General features: G+C 44.8%; 4 protein-coding genes and 6 non-coding genes across 13 annotated transcripts; 1 reads left to right on the forward strand and 9 right to left on the reverse strand.

The window, feature by feature from the left end:
- Positions 1 to 772: 772 nt before the first annotated feature.
- On the reverse strand, positions 773 to 1,927 carry LOC115757797 (7-methylguanosine phosphate-specific 5'-nucleotidase). The gene has a single exon (XM_030698213.1). It carries the CDS (start codon positions 1,905 to 1,907, stop codon positions 915 to 917), a length of 993 nt encoding a protein of 330 aa, XP_030554073.1. The 5' UTR covers positions 1,908 to 1,927; the 3' UTR covers positions 773 to 914.
- An 844-nt stretch (positions 1,928 to 2,771) lies between these two features.
- On the reverse strand, positions 2,772 to 12,552 carry LOC115757796. Of its 3 annotated transcripts, none has more exons than XM_030698212.1 (5): positions 12,097 to 12,552; positions 7,814 to 10,185; positions 7,124 to 7,284; positions 3,284 to 7,062; positions 2,772 to 3,213 (listed from the first exon to the last, which is right to left on the reverse strand). In XM_030698212.1, the coding sequence occupies exons 2-5, from the start codon at positions 10,182 to 10,184 to the stop codon at positions 3,078 to 3,080; spliced, it is 6,447 nt and encodes a 2,148-aa protein (XP_030554072.1). In that variant the 5' UTR covers position 10,185; positions 12,097 to 12,552; the 3' UTR covers positions 2,772 to 3,077. The 3 variants fall into 3 exon arrangements, with proteins under 3 accessions (XP_030554072.1, XP_030554071.1, XP_030554070.1); XM_030698211.1 differs by lacking the exon at positions 12,097 to 12,552 and adding an exon at positions 11,007 to 11,309; XM_030698210.1 differs by lacking the exon at positions 12,097 to 12,552 and adding an exon at positions 10,984 to 11,309.
- A 967-nt stretch (positions 12,553 to 13,519) lies between these two features.
- LOC115758123 lies at positions 13,520 to 13,617 on the reverse strand. The gene has a single exon (XR_004017400.1). It is a non-coding gene; the product is annotated as a small nucleolar RNA Me28S-Gm1083 (small nucleolar RNA).
- A 143-nt stretch (positions 13,618 to 13,760) lies between these two features.
- On the reverse strand, positions 13,761 to 13,854 carry LOC115758128. Its single transcript, XR_004017405.1, has one exon. It is a non-coding gene; the product is annotated as a small nucleolar RNA Me28S-Gm1083 (small nucleolar RNA).
- A 155-nt stretch (positions 13,855 to 14,009) lies between these two features.
- On the reverse strand, positions 14,010 to 14,099 carry LOC115758122. The gene has a single exon (XR_004017399.1). It is a non-coding gene; the product is annotated as a small nucleolar RNA Me28S-Gm1083 (small nucleolar RNA).
- Positions 14,100 to 14,267: 168 nt separating this feature from the next.
- LOC115758124 lies at positions 14,268 to 14,358 on the reverse strand. The gene has a single exon (XR_004017401.1). It is a non-coding gene; the product is annotated as a small nucleolar RNA Me28S-Gm1083 (small nucleolar RNA).
- Positions 14,359 to 14,550: 192 nt separating this feature from the next.
- Positions 14,551 to 14,646, reverse strand: LOC115758127. Its single transcript, XR_004017404.1, has one exon. It is a non-coding gene; the product is annotated as a small nucleolar RNA Me28S-Gm1083 (small nucleolar RNA).
- A 133-nt stretch (positions 14,647 to 14,779) lies between these two features.
- Positions 14,780 to 17,369, reverse strand: LOC115757905 (H/ACA ribonucleoprotein complex subunit 4). Of its 2 annotated transcripts, XM_030698355.1 has the most exons (6): positions 17,292 to 17,369; positions 16,864 to 17,226; positions 16,365 to 16,616; positions 15,893 to 16,167; positions 15,229 to 15,645; positions 14,780 to 15,165 (listed from the first exon to the last, which is right to left on the reverse strand). In XM_030698355.1, exons 1-6 carry the CDS (start codon positions 17,302 to 17,304, stop codon positions 14,962 to 14,964), a joined length of 1,524 nt encoding a protein of 507 aa, XP_030554215.1. In that variant the 5' UTR covers positions 17,305 to 17,369; the 3' UTR covers positions 14,780 to 14,961. The 2 variants fall into 2 exon arrangements, with proteins under 2 accessions (XP_030554215.1, XP_030554216.1); XM_030698356.1 differs by lacking the exons at positions 14,780 to 15,165; positions 15,229 to 15,645 and having other exon boundaries at positions 16,016 to 16,151.
- On the reverse strand, positions 15,715 to 15,856 carry LOC115758126. Its single transcript, XR_004017403.1, has one exon. It is a non-coding gene; the product is annotated as a small nucleolar RNA snoR639/H1 (small nucleolar RNA).
- Positions 17,370 to 17,669: 300 nt separating the features above from the next.
- On the forward strand, positions 17,670 to 19,215 carry LOC115757906 (zinc finger protein 277). The gene is made up of 3 exons (XM_030698357.1): positions 17,670 to 18,000; positions 18,058 to 18,440; positions 18,496 to 19,215. The coding sequence occupies exons 1-3, from the start codon at positions 17,748 to 17,750 to the stop codon at positions 19,198 to 19,200; spliced, it is 1,341 nt and encodes a 446-aa protein (XP_030554217.1). The 5' UTR covers positions 17,670 to 17,747; the 3' UTR covers positions 19,201 to 19,215.
- Positions 19,216 to 19,362: the final 147 nt, after the last annotated feature.

The following is a 19,362-nucleotide window of genomic DNA, read 5'->3' on the forward strand; positions in this document are numbered from 1 at the left end:
CAATTTACCCCCCTTAATAGTAAACGAAATCGTTATGGATATATAACATGTCTAAATAATATACATGTTTTTTTAATTAAATGTATTTCTAACGACTTTCAAATTTTTGTTTTTATATTTTGCTTTAACGTGCAAATATTGAATGCTTGCCAATTTTGTTATATATTATTCATACATATCGTTAGCATTTTGATGAATAAACATCACCTTATTCATTCCATTTCTATTCTATTTCTCAAAACAGATTTATACTTCCAACCGCCTGTTCCGCACCACTGTTTTAAATTTATATCTGCATTCGCATACTTATTTGCTTAGCTCCCGCCCCGCCAGATCAGCTGATAGAACCCGTAATACGTGAAACAGCTGAAAACTGCGACTGGTAAACACATCAAAAATAACACACATTTGGCGAGAAACAAAAAGTAAATAAAAATACCGTTCACTTTCGAGCTAGCGAAGCGTGTATACCCTTACTTTACTAATTAATCGATGTTTTCCTCACAGGAAACTAATATACATAAATGCAAGCCTGGCGAAATATCTACTATTTTTTTTAGCATTTACTCGTGTTAAGTTTAAATGTGAAGCATTTTTGACATAGGACTTTCGATCCGTTTTTTTCCTCAATGAATTGCAAAAAATGTGATGTCCCCAAAATAATTGCTGTCAAGAAACATATTATAAATAAAAGCCCATATCTCAAGAAAGTTTTGGGAAATAAGATAGTAGAGTATAAAAAAAATATATAAAAGTATTTCCGGTTAGATAATTTTTGTCGTTAAACGCTCATTTCTAAACAAATATCATTTTATTATGATATACAAACATATGTACATAAATATGTGAAACATGAGGGAGGTTTTAAAACTAAAGCTAACTAGTTAGTAGCTGCTGTTTTCCAATAAACAATTTTAAAGTGCAGCGTTCAGCATAGGCGGAGCACTGGATCCGTTCGCTAGGTGTGGATGGCGCAGCTGATGACGTTGCTCGATGAGCGCGAGCAGCGCTCGTGGCACATCCATTGTTTGATCATCGACTAGCACAATGTCGAACGTGTTCATATATTTATCCATGTTCGCCTCGACGTGATCGAAGAGAAAACCAATTTTCATAATGTGCGAGGAGGCGGGCACACCGGCAGCCATGTCCGCGTCGCCCAGGGAATCGCCCATGACAATGATGTGATCGCGTGTATGGACCAAATCATAATACTCGCTGCCATTTAGCACGGTTTCGTTCTTGTTGAATGTGTGTATCATCGGCTCCTGGAAGCCGGCCAACAGACCGTCGCGGTACTGCAAAAAGTTTGAGATAACTTTCACATTGGGATACATGATGTTCGCCTGTCGCAGCACCGACACCACCGAGTTGCCCAGGCCGGCGGAGAAGACCAGCACAGGTATTTGCAGGCGCAGCAGCGTCTCGAACAGCTCATGCGTTCGGTCACGTAGCGCATGCTTAAATTTGCTGGCCATCTGATCTATTTCGGACTGATCAAAGGGGAAGCCGCTGGTCAGCTCGCCCGATTTTGTCCACCACTCAATCATGTACTGAATCTTCTCCGCCTTGGGCATATGTGGATCGATCTCGATGGGCCGATATTTGTGGAAGAGCTTGTCAGTCTCCGTCTTGAAGACTGCTGGCAAGGATTTGCATTCATTAAAGATGCCAAAGCTCGAGAGCACCGGCAGCCCGTCGTCAGTGCGTTGCTTGGTAATGGTATAGTCGAAGTCGGAAACCAGTTGCATGCGCTCCGGACCGCCGCAGACAAACTCGTTGATGATGCGCTCCACGCGCTGCGGATCACGCATTTTGCAGTGCTCCTGATTCAGCGCTGGAATATCCTGGATGTGTACATAGCCCAAGCCATCCTCCTGAGACCGGCTCGAGTCAACTGCGTCCATTTTGCCTTTTTACTTTTTAGCGCTTGCACGGATTTTTGTTAGAGTTTTTCGTATGCTCGACGTGTGGTGCTCTTTGTGACTGGAATGGAAATATAAGAATAGTTTTTGTATTACAAAGCCCGATGCGCTTTCGTTAGCAAAGCTTACATACAATATCGCGCACACTTGCTCGTGCTCAATGTGACGCATACACCTACACACACCTATATATGCATACACATACATACACATAGGGATAGAGATGAGCGATATTGCGGTTCTTGAATGGTATTATTAATGACCTGAAACCTTTAAGGAACTAAATATATTAACAATTGTATTAACAAGTGATTTGTAATGACCGTTTTTCATTACAATTCTTTCTGTATGCTCACAAACAGCTGCCAATTTATTTTAACATTTAACTTTATGCACTTGGTATATATACTATAGAACAGCATTCATGCCAGGTTTAACAAATTAACACAAAATTAACTGAATCTATCTAATAATTGCTAATTAGCTCTTAGTGGACTTTATATAGATCACTTCTAACTGAAATTTGGCAGCATTCACCGACTCATCACTAGCATAAATATGTAGATACGTGTATTCTTGGCTGTGTCCAATGACTGACCTTGGTACGTTTTTGCCAATTTCTTGAAACTTGAAGCGTTTGTGCTTTGATGGCTTATCAGGATTTTATCGAAGCTTTTTCGATTTTGTACTTATATTTATTAAAAATAAACGCCGCACAGACGCGTATTTACTTTTTACTTTGCAATCGCTGCCCACACACAAGCGAACGCTATCAGACACGGAACACGCTCAACCAGCTGCGAACAGCTGTTCTGCTGGGCTGAAACGAAATGGCATTGGAACAACGCGCGAGCTAGCAAATAAAACGCAACAGTGGGAATTGGAATTGAGTTTTCTTGTTTTGTTTGTTTATTTTTGTGCTATCTCCTTCTCTCCTGCTCGCTAGTCTCTCGTTTATGTAGAAACAAAAAAAAACGATATATAATTAAGATTACTTCAATTCATAATTAAAGAAACTAAATAATAAATGGTAAATAATTAAATTAACAACTGAATTGTCTACATATCAAATATGAGTTGTGTCTATTTTAGCTGCTGCGCGGGTGTTTTTTGTATATATTTTTTTTTGTTTGTTTTTTCCTCTCACTTTGGTTAATCTTCGATTACAATGGGTGTTGCATTTGAATCCTTTTGATCCTCGTTGGCCGTTAGATTGGGATTGTCATAGGGTAAAAATTTCCAATCACCTGGTAAAGAACCCTTGAAATTCAACTGACGCGACAAATGTCTGTAATTAGAAAATGCAAAATGTTAGCTATATGCTCTGCCGAGTGCCCATAAGCTTGTCGAGAACTTACCGATTAAGGTAGGCGCTGGCGGCGGCACAGGTCTTGAACGAGAACACGCCCTCATCGGGCACCTTGACCATAACCTTGCCGTCCATCATCTTGACCCTGAAGCGCGGCAAAGCCTTGGCCACCAGAAAGCCATATCTCGTCTTGCTGGCATTCACCGTCGTGGGAAAGCGCTGCATTCTGTTTGTCTCCTGAATCTCGTTCGGAAGCGTCGATCCCGCCGTCACCAGCTTGCCAGGCAGCGACGCCATTACCGGCTCGACAGCGCTGGGAAGTTTAGCGGGCAACGATTTGCGCACCGTCGCCAATTGTGCCTTGGCCGCCAGCTTTGGCGGCGGACGTACCTGACGCACCGGCAGATTTCCAATGGATATGGTGGTACCCGCCTGCTTAAGAATGGAAGGATGTCCAATCGGAATAGCTGCTGGCTGCGTTGGCAACTCCAGCGTCTTGCGTTTGGCACCAATTTTGATGGGCTCAACAACAGCAGCAGCAGCTGCCGCGGATCCATCTTTGTTCTTCATCTTGGTGATGGTAACGCCAGTCGAGGATGTGCCAATTTTGATGTTGCCATTACCACTGCTCAGCAGTTGCTGTAGCGTATTGTTGATCTTCGTGGGCGGCGAGTCCTTGGAGGTGGCACCAACAGTTGTGGCTGTTGCTGGCGCCGCACAGCGCTGCACCGAGATGCGACTTATTTTTGGAGGCGGCGGTTGGGCATTTGCCTCACTGGCGGCCACAGCGGACGATGGCGCTGGTCCTGCGGTCTGGGTGAGCTGCACCTGTGGCGTGAGAAATTGTGTGGCCGGCGCTGTGCCGCCCGTAGCAGGCACATTTGCTATAAACGGCACAAAGCCGCTGGGCAGCGTTGACGTGTGTAGTTCCTTAACACCACCAGCTGACTGTGGACTAGCTGCTGTTATCTGCAGGCCGCCGCCATTGTTGGGCGTCGACTGTATGGTAAAGTTGATACGTTGTATGCTCTGCTCGTGCGTCTGCTGCTGCTGCTGCTTTGGCTGCTCATTGGCGAGCGGATCTTCCTTTGCAGCATCATCGTCATCATCGTTGATAACGATGACGCAATCGTCATCGTCATCTGTTTCCTGCTCCTGTTGTTGTATCTGTTCTGCAATAGGCGCCGAGCTGTTCAACTTCGTCGACGTGCTCGTGGCAGCCAAATCGATATCAAAGTGCACCTGCCCGTTAATCTGGAGCAGCCAAAAGGCCATAGTGCGCCTGTCGCGCTGGACCGGAATGTTATGATCCCGCTGGTAGACCTCGCGCAGCATCATCTTGCCATCGACACTTTGCAGCAGCACCAGCACCGGCGGCTGCATATCCAAGCGCAGCGGCCCAAAGTATATTTTACGCCTGGACGACGGCGTCACGAACGCATCGTAGGGCGCATCCTGGAAGAACTGCAGCTTGACTATCTTTTCGGTATCGTGTGCGACGCGCACAACATTGTGTATGCGGTCCAATGAGATCATGTCCTTAAAGGCAGGCACAAAGATGTGCGAGAAGTCATCGTAGAGATTCAACACCAGCCAGCGATGATCATGTGTGTACATCTCGGGCATTTGCAGCTCAGTCACGTCCGTTTGGACGACCTTGCGGAATTCAATGTTGCTGCAGATGTTAAGAGTGGGCTCCTTGCTTTCGGTGGCTGAGTTGAAAGTGACACGTGCAGCCGTAGCTGTGGCTGTGGGAGCGGGTGTAGATGTGACTGGAGCTAATACTGTGCTGGCTGTGGTTGTGGCGGCAGCTGGTGCCGGCAAAGCTGGCACCGCAGCTGGAGTTTCCGGCGTTGGTGGAGTCGCTGATGCGGGCGACGTCCCCTTAATGCTGAGTAAGCCTGTGCCCTCGCCAGGTTTGGCTGCAGCTGCTGCCCGCTGATGACGCTGCTGCTCCCTGATGCGCTGCTTTACCATCAACGTGCACAGGACATTTATCTTTTTGGTCAGTATGGGATGGGTTTGTGGCGTTGGCTTCGTGCACGCATTGCCCTCCATATAGCGCAGGAAGCCCTTGACCAGCCAATACTGTTGCCTGCCCTGCATGACCACCGCCAGCCGGCTTGTATTATCATTCCGCTTGCCCTCCAGCAGCATGCGCGCCATCAGCGGCAGGGCATTGCGATCGGGCGCAAAATGAGTGTTGACCACGGCAATGGCTCCGCAAACGGCTGGCATCATGTTCGTAATGGTCGCGGCCAGGAAACTGTAGTTCTTCATTTGCACATCCCAAATGAAGACATAGTTGGACTCGAAGGCGGCCAGAAAGTTGGTCCACTTAATGATGCACAATATCTCCTCGTTCGGAGCCGGAATTATTTTACTCTCACGCTGCAGCGCCAGATCGATGTCCTGCATTTTTTTGCTCACATGCGTGTTCATCTTCTTGATAACATCATTATAGGAGGTACGGAAGGAGACCGAGTCCACGCTGGGACTATCCTCGTTGACGGCGACAGCGGACGACTCGTTGCTGCCCATGGCGGCATCTATGGCCGCATTGGTGTTCAGCGAATAGCAGGCAGAAATTTTGGGCATTTGTATGTCCAGTTTGGGTGCGGGCTGTAACAACGGTTGGTACTGCTCTGCTGTCAACTGCTTTTTGCGTTTGGGTTGCTCCTCCAGGCCAGTGGACTCATTGGCGATGCGCTTGCGTGCCACATCACTGGTTGCCACTCGATTCGTTTCGCTTTCGTCGGAATCATCGCCCACCTCAATCACAGTCAACTCTGGCGCCAATATCTGCAGCTCTAGACGCCGCTGCTGATCCAGCTCGGAGCGATAGTAGCGCACGGCGCTAGTGACGCGCTTCTCGAGCAGCTCCTGCGTTTGCAACGTCTCGGCGCGTGCCACCTCCGAACGCATGCGCTTTGCCCGACGTCTATTCAGACGCAAATAACAATTGCGGGGCACGGATACTGCACGACGGCACAGACTGGGACGTGAACGATAGTAGCTAAAGATAATGTCCAGCTCGGCGGGACGCTGGGTTGGCGCCACCGCCGCACAGGCCTTGGGTGCGGGTGGTGGTGGTGGCGGCTGTACTGGCAAGGCAATCGGTGCCGCCGGCTTTGGAGGTATGATCTTGATCACCTGCGGCGGCTGCTTCTGCGACTGGAGCTGCTTTGGTAGCTGCGGCAGCAGCTTAAGTTGCTGCTGTTGCTGTTGCTGCGGTTGTGGTTTCTCCTTACGCCGTTTTTTGCTGGACTGCGGCTCCTCAGGTGGACGCTCAAAGCTGTAGTGGGCGCGAGTGGCCAGTTCGGGCACGTAGTGCGGTATAGGCGGCTCCGCTTGCTCTTTTTCAATCACAATTGGCTTGCCCTCGGTCGCCAAGCCGCCGCAGAAGCATTTGTACAGCTGATGGGTCATGCAGAAGGTGGCCAAATTGGCCACGTCCGGCAGACGACGCAGCGACACCTGGCAATGCTTGAGCTGCTCAAAGTCCGTGTCCTTGACGCTGCAGGGTTCGTTAAGCGACAGGTTGATGCTTTCGGTGCTGCCGCGTGCGCGTTTCAGGCTAACCTCACGCTTTGTGGCTTTGCTGGGACGCACCGGGTCCTCGTCATCCTCAATGGAGTCGTCAAAGTCCTCGTAGCGCTTGGGCGCCTTGGTGCAGCGCCGCTTCTTGTCGCACTGCGTCTCGTTAATCAGCAGAGTCTCGTTGTCAGTCAGCACAAGCGTTGACGTGAAATCCTTTTCCATTTTGGCCAGCCGCGCCGTGGCCTTGCGCCGCAAATTGAATGCATCCTCGTTGGAAAGCCCACGACCCTGTCGAAGAGAAGCGAGTGAATGTGGATTGATTGAATCTTTGGATTGTTCCTCTACTCACGTCCGTTTCCACGCGCATGATGCGCGTCAGTTCCGCACCCGTGCAGCGGCAAGCCAGCACACAATCCGCTCGCCCACAATGCTCACGCGCGGGCAGCTCGCCGGCCAAACTCTCGCACAGGCAGCCTAGCTGGCAGTGATCCTTAATGCATGGCTTATTTGCTGTAATAAGATTTGCATACCTTATTATATATACCAACTTAATAGTTAATAATCTATGCCATAATGAGCATCGAATGTATTAGCATTTAGATTTGAAATTAACCATAATTTCTTTTTACGGTTAAATTTGCTGCTTTCGATAAAGAGATAGTTATCGATTAGAATAATCGATACCAATTGCAATAGCAAAACTGACATACTCCAGGAATTATTTTTTGAAAATAAGAGAAAAACCATAAATAAATATAGTAAATTTTCAAAAAATGACTAAAGCAGGATTTTCAGATACGTTTACAAATACTTTTTTTTAATTTTTCTGAAATTTTGCAGGAATACTTAAGAAAAAATAATAAATAATTGAAGAAGTAAACAAATATAAAATTAATGTGTTCTGTATAACTTATTCAGGCACTGCGATCGATGTGATCGATAACACAATCGATTGTATCGCAACTCAATAGAGACAGTTAAATGCCTACCATTAAATTAAGAACTTATAAATGATGTTCTTTAAATTTCTAGCACTTACCATCCTTGGCAATGGCAGCCGCATCGATGATGGTGGCATTAAGTCGCCGCAGTTCCTTGGCCAAACGCATCTGCTTGTTGGGGCGACGCTGTGGCTGTGGCTTATTGGCTGTCAGCTTGGAGCCCGTCTTGGCCGGACCTTCGACGGCGGACTCTTCTTTGATGGGGCTGATGTCGGGCGTGGTGCCACGAGCCGCATCTGGATCAATGCTGATGAACGAGTTCTCGCTGCAGCTGATGGCCACAGTGTTGATCATGTCATTTATCATATCGGCGCAGGCCGTAGCGATTGGGTCTGGGACCTCTGGCAGCTGTTTGCGAAACTGGAATTCACGCAGCTTCTCTGGGGGCTGCGCGGAGCTAAAGCTGTCGTCCAGCTGCTCGGAGCGATCGACAACGCGTCGCACCAGGATATGATTACGATCGTTTAGATAGGGTATCACAAAGGTGAAGCTTTTGCGCCGTCCGGCATTTGTGGCTTGCGCGGCGGCGGCTTGTGCCTCGGCCTCGCGCATGCTATTGGGCGACTCCTGCAGCGTGGACACACTGAACTCGGCCCACTCGCGGGTGATGTCATGATGCGGCAGTATATACTGCAGATACCGCTTGGCAATCTCATCCAGTGGCCGGCCCAACTGCGGCTTCACATCCAGCTGCACCGTGGGCATGCTGACCACGGCCATGCTGCCGCCAGCTAGCAACAGGGCGGCCGTATCATCGTCCAGCGGCTTCTGATACGGTTTTTGGGACAGCGGACATGGTCGAAATATGGCTGGCAATGGATACTGATTGAGCTTCTGCAGCTTGCTCTTGATCTGGCACTGACGCGTGGGCAGCACCTTCAGTTCCTTGCGCAGAGTAGCATCGACGCATTGGTTACGACACTGGAGCGTGGCCAGCTCCTTTTCCGTGAGCGTACTCCGATGCGGCTGCTTCTCGCGGCGCACATTGTTGCCCTGGCTGCCCGGCAGACGCACCATTTCGCCATCGATGCGTATGACCTGATAGTAATACTTGTCAGTCTCTGTGGCCACATAGCTAGCCGCCTGCCAGCCTTGGCGTGTGAAAGGCATTTGGGTGCTGAACGATTGCAGCTGCTGCATTGCAGCGATTTTCACCTTGCGCTGGCGCTGCTTGCGCTGCAGCTCACGGTAGATGTTCGCCTCGTTGTTGATAATGGCCATCTTTTGATTCTTGGAGCGCTGCAGATAGTGCCGGCGATCGGCCACGGTGCGTAAACGTTGCAGGCTGTCCGGCACCGCCGGCATATCCATATACGGCGGCACACTGTGCGCCGTGACACGTCCATCCTGATACATGGGCTCGAGCAGCAGCTCACGATCCTCGGGATTTGTGTCACGCAGATTATTCTTCTTCATATACGCTTCCAACGCATCACTGACAAAAGCTCCGTTGCCATCGACGGTTTTGCAGTTCTGCGGCACCAGCGGTGTCAGCAGCATGCCCGGCTGGTGTGCGCTCTCATCGAAGCCCACGAAATCCTCGCTGATGTCATCATTAAAGTTAAAGTCGCTGTTTACAGCAGTTGTGGGTTTATTTAGGCTGCCATCGTCCAAGTCATCTGCTGGCTTGGGGAAATTTGACTCTTTGGCAAAGTTCTTGACGCGCACTTTGTTCATAAGCATGTCCAAAAATTTGCTGCCACCTGTTTTTTCCGATGGTTTTTCAGCCACTTTCTCAGCTATGCTGCTGGGCTGCACCACAGCTATTGCCGGCGAGTCTTTTCTTGTTGTCTGCTCGGCGGCAGCAGCTTTTGCGGCAGGTTCGTCATCTACTGCTGTGGCTGCCCCCTGTTCCACCTGCTTTTCTTCAACCTGCTCCTTTTCTACTCCTTTCTCTACCACCTGCTTCTCCTCCTGCTCCTCTTGGCCTGCAGGACTTTCTGGTCTGTCTAAACGCAGCTCCACATTTCTGTTGGCATCTTCGATCAGTGAAAGTCCGCGCTTGCCGCTCTTCAAAAGCTCCAATTGCTGTTTCATCTGCTTGGACAACTCTTCGCCGTACAGTGCCGTCTCCTCGTACTCCGTTATTTGACCCATTTTTTTGTAGTAGCGCACAATACTGGACGACCATTGCTTGACATTGGCCTTGCGACGCTTTATCATGCGTTTTAGACGCGGATCGAAGAGCAGGAGGCGCGCCCGGCGTAGGAGCAGCACCCGGTTATTGCGCTTACGCCAGGCATAGATGCGCAGGACACAGCGCGGATTTAGCGCATAGATGATAAAGCGCTTGGCATTGGCCCAGTTCCGGTGCAGAAACTCCTGTGAAACGGGATATTTGCGTTTCAGGTGAAGAAATTTTCTCAACTCTTTGCCCTTTAGTACAATTGGCGGCAGCTCTTGTGTCATTCTAGAAAAACGAAAAGTCCCGTTACAAGACTACATATGTATAAAATAATATCTAAAAACTAATCGTTAGACTTTGATAGGCATATTACAGTACAATAAGCAATAAATATCGATTAGCGAGAGCGCGGGAACATTTACTTTCAAGCATTCAAGACGACAAGTCTGTTTTGTCATGGGCGCCCTCTATATATTATATATAATTAATATAACTCCAGTATTCATATTATTAGTTTCAGTTCAAAACACTTATTTAACCAAAATAATACAAAAAAATAGATGGAAAATTTCGACTTTGAATTTTTCTTACGTAACACCAACGGTCACACTGTTATTGACAGCTCAATATTAATGTTTTTCTAGAAAGTTCTGTGAACAACAGCAAATCTCTTAAACCGTCTAAGCTCGATATACTGCACAGTCACGCTACAAAGAAAACTCGTCATGCACTCTATTTCTATTTACAAGTATGAGAAAGACACAATTTTTCTAAAAGTGCTGCCCAGCTAGAGTTCCAAGCGAAATAGGCAGCACTGGTCTAATAATAGATACACACACAAAGCAGACACAAGCACCTGACGGATGAAAATTGAACTAAACGAAAAAACAATTAGGCATGCGACATGCACACACACACACACTTGTAATTAAATAAAATCAATTATATTTACATATAAATACACCAGCTCTTTCTCACAGGACTACAAATAAGCACATTGTTATCGAACAGTTATCGAAATCTACAAGCAGCTCGTATCGAAATATGTGACGGCTGTTAAAACAAATAAACATACATACGTACATGCATTAATAAAAATTACGCACTTTCAAACCGCACAACGGTAGATGAAAAGAGAAAAAAGAAGGGCCCAGCAATTTGTTGTTGTTGTTTTTATTTAAGCGCCTTCGAATATGCCCAACACTCGCACAAACGCTGGTCGCCCCCAACACACACAGACACGACGCCGAGAGCAGCAGCAGCAGCAGCAGCAGAGGCAACTAAAACATTTTACACGCTGTGTTCATTCTCACTGCACATAGACTTTTCAACTAATGCCAACAATTCCAATAACAAATATTTGTGGGCATTGCGCATGTGCGCAATAATTGTTTTAACATGCACTTGATATTATTTAAACTTTGTTTGATATTCAAGAAGAACGCGTGCGAATATTTTGCGATCACAAACAGCTCTGTGTGGGCCCTACGACGACTGGCCTGCATGTGTGTGTATGTAGGCGACGTGTGAGTGTGTAAGTCCATTCTCAGGCGTTCCAACGAAATGCAATGGCAATGGCACAACTGTAGTTGTCATGCTTATGTCATATATGTATGTATGTACGTATACTTTAAGACTACTTCTGCAATGTATGTAGATGTGTGTGCGTGTGCACGTGGGTGCCGATAACCGATTTATTTTGTGAAAGTAAAAGGGAGATATGGCCAAGGGACTATCAAGTTCTGAGCCATTTATAACAATGCGATTAGGGCTAAAATTATATTGCTGTTAGGATTGTGCTCACCTGTCAGAAAAACTCTATACAACCAAATGAAGTGTACAAATCGCGATCTTTACATTTTCTTAATTTTCTCTTAACCTACAACTTATGTAAGAATTGAAGAACTCTCAAATGCAGCTGTGCCTTACTTAATTGCCTCATCATTCCATGCACCTGTCAAACAAATCTATGCAGTTCCCAATAAACACGCATTAAAAAAATCGATAACCTCAAAAGAAAACCAACATGGCGTCGCGTCAACAGATACATACACACGCTACCGCCGATCGCATGCGTCAGAATGTAAAGCACCGACTTCGCCCATCCCTAACAAAGCGAAAAGCCGAATGAAGTTTTTTTGAGTAGCTCAAAATGTCCTGCCACGTAAGAAACTAAATGGGAATAAAAACACTTACCTTCACAAAATTGTGCACACACAGTGCACTGCCGTCCGTTCTAATATCTAATTCCACAGGAATATTAGAATATTTTAACTTTTCTTTCACTTAAACGCGCAATTACTTGCGGCTCTCGCTGCTGACGTCGTAAAAAGCGTAGCACATACGAACGAGTACATACACAAAATTGACACACACATATATCGGCGACTGCTTGATGAATTTCAATATGGAGACCGATAACAGCGCGGCAAGGCAGCAGCGTGGAATGGAACACAGGGTTGTAGAGCGTGAAAACAAAAACTGAAGCCTAGTGATATTCAAAGCTACGAAAATGAGCGGCAAAGTTGATTGGCGTATTAAAGCAAATAATGCTTTCACAAATTCCTAAAAAAGTGTCATCAATAAAGCTAGCAGCAAAAATAGCTTAGTGTGCAAGTTCACTGAGCTCTTTTGACAAGGAAATATTATTTTTAATTTCGCCCAAATCAAGCTAATCGCAATTGGTTGAACCACGTGCTTAGAAGGACGCTAATTAAAACCCAGCTTAACAAACCTTAAATATTAATAGCCTTGGTGGTGCCACGTTTGCAAAGTTCATCACAATATCGTTTAACGAGCGCCTTCTGACAACCCTGTTTTTGATTTCCCTCCAAAAGTACAGCTGAATTAAAAAATATGCCACTGCACAACCCTGCACTTTGAGGTTAGGCGCACGTGTGTGTCCCACTATGAAAATGAACACATGTTTAATTATAATTTGCTTTATTTGTTTGCTAATATATTTGTACAGTAAGGAAAAATAAAATATATATATATAGGAAAATAGTGGCAAGTGATAACACGCATCAATAGGACTGTACTGTACCTGCAAATGCAAAAAATAGAAAATTATAGTTAAATTTGCGTTTATTTTAAATGGAGAATAGTTTCATAGATTTATTGACTTTAATTTCAGTAGGACCTATTTTTGAGGATTGTGTTGTTGCGGATTTTGTGAATCATGCCACAGTTCAGCTTTCCTTTCTCATCATGTTAGAAAATCTATGATTGCCACCACCGTTAATCTTGTATTTTTAAATGATACCCACCTTTTTATTGCAATCAATTATGTTTCTTTTCTGAGTAGGATCCGGAAAAGGCTGCAAATAAAAAAATATACTCTTTATTTTGAGGAAACAATTTTGTATAAATATATGCCAGGATTTCGTTTCAGTAGGACCTATTTTTGAGGATTGTGTTGTTGCGGTTTTAGTGAATCATGCCACAGTTCAGCTTTCCTTTCTCATCAGTTTAAATCAATTAGGGATGTACGAAAATAACGATTGCTTACCTTTTTTAAACTGCATATTCCAAGTAATGTTCTTACGTAAAAAACTGCAAGAAAAATAGAAGACGCTTTAGTATAAGTTTCAAAATTAGCATATATTTATTTTTTGTAAATCAATTTTCAGTAAGACCAATCCTCGCATTCAACATGAGAAGTTTCACTTAGTTTTCAGATAGGGGCGAAAGCTTAATGCTCATCATCTAGAAACAGAAGCTTAATTTCAAACTTAATTATACAATGCTTACCGTAAAGAACGATTTCATTTAAAAGGAATTCATCGAAAGGTATATCTAGAAAAGATATATGTCTTATTAGTAACATATATACAAATTATTCAGATCAAGAAGAGCTATGTTTGGTATCAGTAAGACCAATCTCGCATTCAACATGAGAAGTTTCTCTTAGGTTTCAGATAGGGGCGAAAGCTTAATGCTCATCATGTAGAACGCAGGATTAAATTGGTTGCTTGGATCCAACACTTACCTTTCATTTGATGTTGAAAATAGACGTCCTCGCCAAAAACAAAGCCCCATAGAAACTGAAAGCAAAATAAAGTTGATGAGTAAGATGCCAAGATATGAATTATATCAATTGCTGTGCAAATCTTATTTCAGTAAGACCAATCTCGCATTCAACATGAGAAGTTTCTCTTAGTTTTCAGCTAGGGGCGAAAGTTTATTGATCATCACAGTGGAATATTTTAGCGATGCTTTCTTAAGGATACTAACCATTATTATTGCTGCTAAGCTGCACAGCTGGCTCTGGGGCTGTCTAAACTGTTCTGGAAACACTGTAAAACAAGTAAAAATTTCAATCAAAAATTTATTTTTATACATTTAAAGCAATGCTTTAAGACATTGAACAATATCAGTAAGACCAATCCCGCACTCAACATGAGAAGTTTCTCTTAGGTTTCAGATAGGGGCGAAAGCTTAAGCTCATCACAATTAAAACTAACTTTCAAAAATATAAATGTTCATGGATAAACTTACCTTATAGTTTTCCATAGAGTTCTTTCTGCCTGATTCACGGCCATTGTGCAAATTGTGCGAGCTGTAAGGTATAAAAGCTACGTTAGTAATATGATATGGATGGTAAGAATATTAAAATGTCACTCTATAAAGACAATTTTCAAATCTACTTTGTTATCAAATTCAGTAAGACCAATCCCGCATTCAACATGAGAAGTTTCACTTAGTTTTCAGCTAGGGGCGAAAGTTTTCGCTCATCAGAAGATAACGTAACATTTGAAAATTGTACATTATAAAATTATAATTGGAACTAAAAACTCACCATAGAAATGTAGAGTTGAGGGTGTCCCTTTGAAAAGATCTACAAGTTAAATTCAACCTAATAAAACAGGCTACCAAATGTACAATAAAATTATACAATTTATTGCGTTGCGAATGTCACTTATAAATGCATAGAAAACTTGCATTTTTACAGCTCACATATACAAGATGCCGTCTAAAATTTTAAACTTAACAGCTAAGAAAATGCTCTCAAAATAGTGGAGGACATAGAGCCTAATGCCTAGTTTTATAGAAAGTATGCTATTCCTGAGCCTCTTCTCTATCTCTATCTTTGTCCTTCTTCTTCTTTTTCTTCTTCTCTTTCTCTACAGGTACATCAGCAGCTGATTCCTCTGCAGCTGGCGCCTCCTCCTCACCCTTGTGCTTCTTCTTTTTCTTTTTCTCTGTTGTGGCGGGTGTGACATCAACTGCCGTTTCATCCACACTGGAGGTGCTGTGTTTGCGCTGCAATTAACGAGGTATTGTTAAAGGTAAATTGTATATTAAAATAAATGTATTATGCCATACCTTGCTGGGTTCACTAGAGCCATTTGAGGGCGACGCAGCTTGTGGTGCAACTGCCGCCGCTGGCTTTTTGGCGTTGTAATCCACAAAGCCCGTTAGCCATTCCTTGGGCGTATTCTCGTTGGGCCTGCCAAACTTGTCCAGTTTACCGGCAGCAATAAGCGCCTTCTTGGCTGATGCTTTTGGACCCAATCCCCACTTGCGCGGATATGTGTCACGCTCCATAATCACACGCTTGATCTTGGCCACAACGCCATGATCGCATGAGGACATGGTTGCCGTTGTCATCATGGCGATGGCCAAGCAAATAGCTTCGCCCTTTGTTGTGCATATGACAATCTCCTGTTCGATTTCGATGCCATCCTCGTAGCGCAACACGCCAGGCAACATGATTTTGGCACCATAGCAAACGGCATTGACCTAAATCATATTGAATTAGTTAGTATTTGTGATGTATTAAAGTAAATGTATAATTTTTGAATTGGAATTTGTGGTCTGAAAATAACTTTGTCGGATACACAAGCAAGGCGCAACTCCAACATACACACATCAGCAGCGTTACTGTTCCCAGTCATAGTCACAGACGCAGCTGGTTAAAATACATGCGTCTGCCGGCTTAATATCATGGGGTAGGAATTGAAAATCTGATCTGAAAATGTGAACTTACCGAGCTGTCCTTCATGATGATGCGCTTGTGATTGATAAGAAGGCCCTCCAAGGGCTTGACGACGCGTCGCAGCATGGACTCGTCTTTGTGATTCTCATACAGCCACATGGCATCGAGCACGTCGTGCATGGTGACCATGCCATCGCGTTCCGACTGTATACCGGAGCGCACTCGACGCAGTTCCAACATTTGGCCACCGACGCCGAGGACTAGACCCAGATGGACGCACATGGTACGTATATAGGAACCGGCCTCGCAGCTAACCCAAAAAACACCTAAGCACGTGAGTATCGAAAGACAAAAACGAGAAAGTGTTACCAATAAAACTGTGCATTTGCCAGTGCAAATACTATAATTTTGCTGTAATTTTTATATTTTTTTTGCTTTGGTAGCTCTGCACGTCTCTGCCTTAAGCCGGGCAGCGACGCACCAGCTCCAGCTGAGTGGGTTTATTATGCATTTGGTGACTTACCCATATTACGCGTCTCATCGTAGTCCAGCAATTTGCTGTCGTAGACTGTGCGCACACGAAGCTGACGTTTTACAGCCGATATAAGGGGCGGGCGCTGGAAGAGTGCACCACGCAATTTTTCCAATCCCTGACGCACTTTGGCCACCGATTCAACGGGACCATGTAGTTTAAAAATAGCCACATACTCTTTGCCGGCACTTTGTTGCGATTTGACGAGACGTGTGGCGCGGTCAATGCAGACAATTAAGCAGCCTGTGTTGGAAAATGTGCGTACGCACGTGCGTTAGTTAAAATTTGAGGTTAGGTTGAAAAACACGCACGTTAGAGATGAACAACATCGCTGGGACAGGAAACTATCGCTTTACGACCGGCGAACTTTTCAAATTTATTAAAAATCGTGTCACTTATAATCTTAACTGTCAGAGTATTATAAATATGGCTCATCCCTAGCGCGCACTTATACAACACACACACATATCAACACATGGTTTCAGCTTACCCGTAACCTTCGGATCCAATGTGCCGGAGTGGCCGGTTTTTTCAACTTTCAATATCTTCTTGATCCAAGCGACCACCTCATGCGAGCTGGGATTCGAGGGCTTATCGAGATTTATGAAACCAGTTTTAATGTACTCTTTGATGTCGCGATTCAGCGGCGAGGAGCCATGTGCCAGCGGCGTATAGTGATTGGACCGTATGTTGAGCTTATCAAAATTTTTAAGCAGCAGCGGCCACTGGGATGTGTCCAGCTCGGCTATTTTCGAAGATGGCTTTATTTGAAATTGATTCTGCTTCTGTAGAGTGCCAATATCTTCGCCATCGAGTGGCTCTTCCTTGATTTTCTTCTTTTTCTTACGCGAATCTGTAATTATGTATAACGCATTCCATTGGGAGTACTTTGTTTATGTTATTTTTATAGTTACTTACCAACGTCAGTCATTTTAATTAATTTTATTTAACACACAATGCCCGCGATGCTCAAAGACGTTCGCACGCGGTGCCAGGTTATGGAAAATGGCCGAGTAACACACGTGTTGCAAGAGTTGAGTAATTCACTACGGAACTAGTTCATATATTAAGACCGATAGTCTATCGATACTTTGTGCTAAAGTTACGTCCAAATCGAAGCTGATTGAGTACAAGTACGCTATGTGAATACTTTAAGGAAATGTATTGCGATATAAGAGTGAATATAATATTCTTTGTTTAGATTTAGTAATGTAACTGCCCTCTATTGGGTTCTATTAGGTTCATTTCAATAACAATGTGAACATAAATTGTTGCCTCATTAGCATACTAGCCTGAGCTCCAGTCAAAAATGGTTGTATCGATAGTAGATATCGATAGCACACATCACATCTCTAGTTTTGTTTTGGTCAACAAATGGAGCAGGCGGAAGGAAGTGGAATTGTTGGTGAACCTGTGCCCACATTTGGTAGAAAGGATGCCCAAATAGTGAAACCCACGCATAACACTGCCATTAAATGCTTGAAGTGCGCGAAAGTGTTTATATTCCCCGCTGACCGGGACGATTGCCTGGCGCACTTGTACCTCGAGCATCGTCTGGTCATTGCAGATGTGGAGGACATAGCGCTGCTGGAGGATTACCTGCAATACTGGGAGAAGGAGTTCCAATGTAAATATGCTTGCTTACATATATAAAGTTGATTTTAATTCATTTGTTGTTGGCTAGCTCATGAGTTCGAACAATACTGTACGACAATGTTTCTGGATCAGCTGCCTGACGGTACCTACTCCAAGAACGAGAAATATTACCTGCTCTGTGATATATTGCCGCAGGATTTTGAGCTGCGCAAGCTGCTGCAGAAACAGCGCTTGACTGCTGCATTGGAGCGTCACCAGTTCGAGCTAACGGATCGCAGCTTCAGCAAGGAGTGCCTGTTTTGTCGCACTGTCATCAAAGGTCTCCGCGCCGACTACTTGGATCATTTGTTTGACAGGCATTTTCTGCTTGTGGGCAAGCCTGAGAAGCTGGTCTACGTGGATGAGTTGCTCGATCAGCTCGAGGAAAATTTAAACAAATTGATGTGTCTGTACTGCGAAAAGATATTTAAGGTAGGCTTATAAATAATATGATATACAACTTTTAAACACTTTTGTGCATGCCCAGGATCGGCCCACGCTAAAGGAGCATATGCGCAAGAAGGGACATAAACGCATCAATCCCAATCGTCGCGAGTACGACAAATTCTTTTTGATCAATTATAATCGTACAGTTCCAGCTCCTGCGTCGCGCAAGCAGCCGCGTCAAAAACGTAAATCCCAAGGAGCGGAGGAAAATGCCAGCGTTGACTTTGATAAGCATTTTGCGCGGCAGGACTCGGATGGAGATTGTGATTCAGACTGGTCCGATTGGGCAGGTGATGGCGAGCCCCATGCCATTAAGTGTCTGTACTGTGCCCAGGAGGAGACTCAGTTTTCCACATTGAAGCAGCACATGCTTGAAGAGCATCGTCTGGACTTTGACGCCGTTACTAGCACCTTGAATTTCTATCAGAAAATTAAGGTTGTAAATTATGTGCGACGGCAGCTCTGCCTGCTGCGCTGCATGTGCTGTGATTTGCAATTTGATGAGTTCGAGCTGCTGGCCGAGCATATGGCTCAGGAGTCGCACTGTGGCATCGGCGAGCGTGCGAGCTGGGACAAACCCGAATTCTTTTTTCCCTATATGGATAACGATGGACTTTTGTGTGTGCTGGATGATAGTGCAGGCGACGATTTGGATGCGGATGTGGTGCGCATTATTTCTGAGGATAGCCTGGCGCAGATAAACAAGGATGCAGAGCGTTTGTCATTAGAGAATTTTAAATTGTGAATCTTAATTGCAAATAAAACCAAAATTATAAATTTATTTTAAAAAAATTGAAATTGGCGCTGAAAGCTTATCGATAATCAAAATATCGATATGTGCATGGCGTAACTTGGTTGCTTACAGGCGTACAGTGTTGTACAATGCAACAACTAAAGTGCAACGCGT

This window comes from Drosophila novamexicana, unplaced genomic scaffold (genome assembly GCF_003285875.2).
Source record: "Drosophila novamexicana strain 15010-1031.04,08,12 unplaced genomic scaffold, DnovRS2.1 tig00000121-arrow-pilon, whole genome shotgun sequence".
NCBI classification, from domain to species: Eukaryota; Metazoa; Arthropoda; class Insecta; order Diptera; family Drosophilidae; genus Drosophila; species Drosophila novamexicana.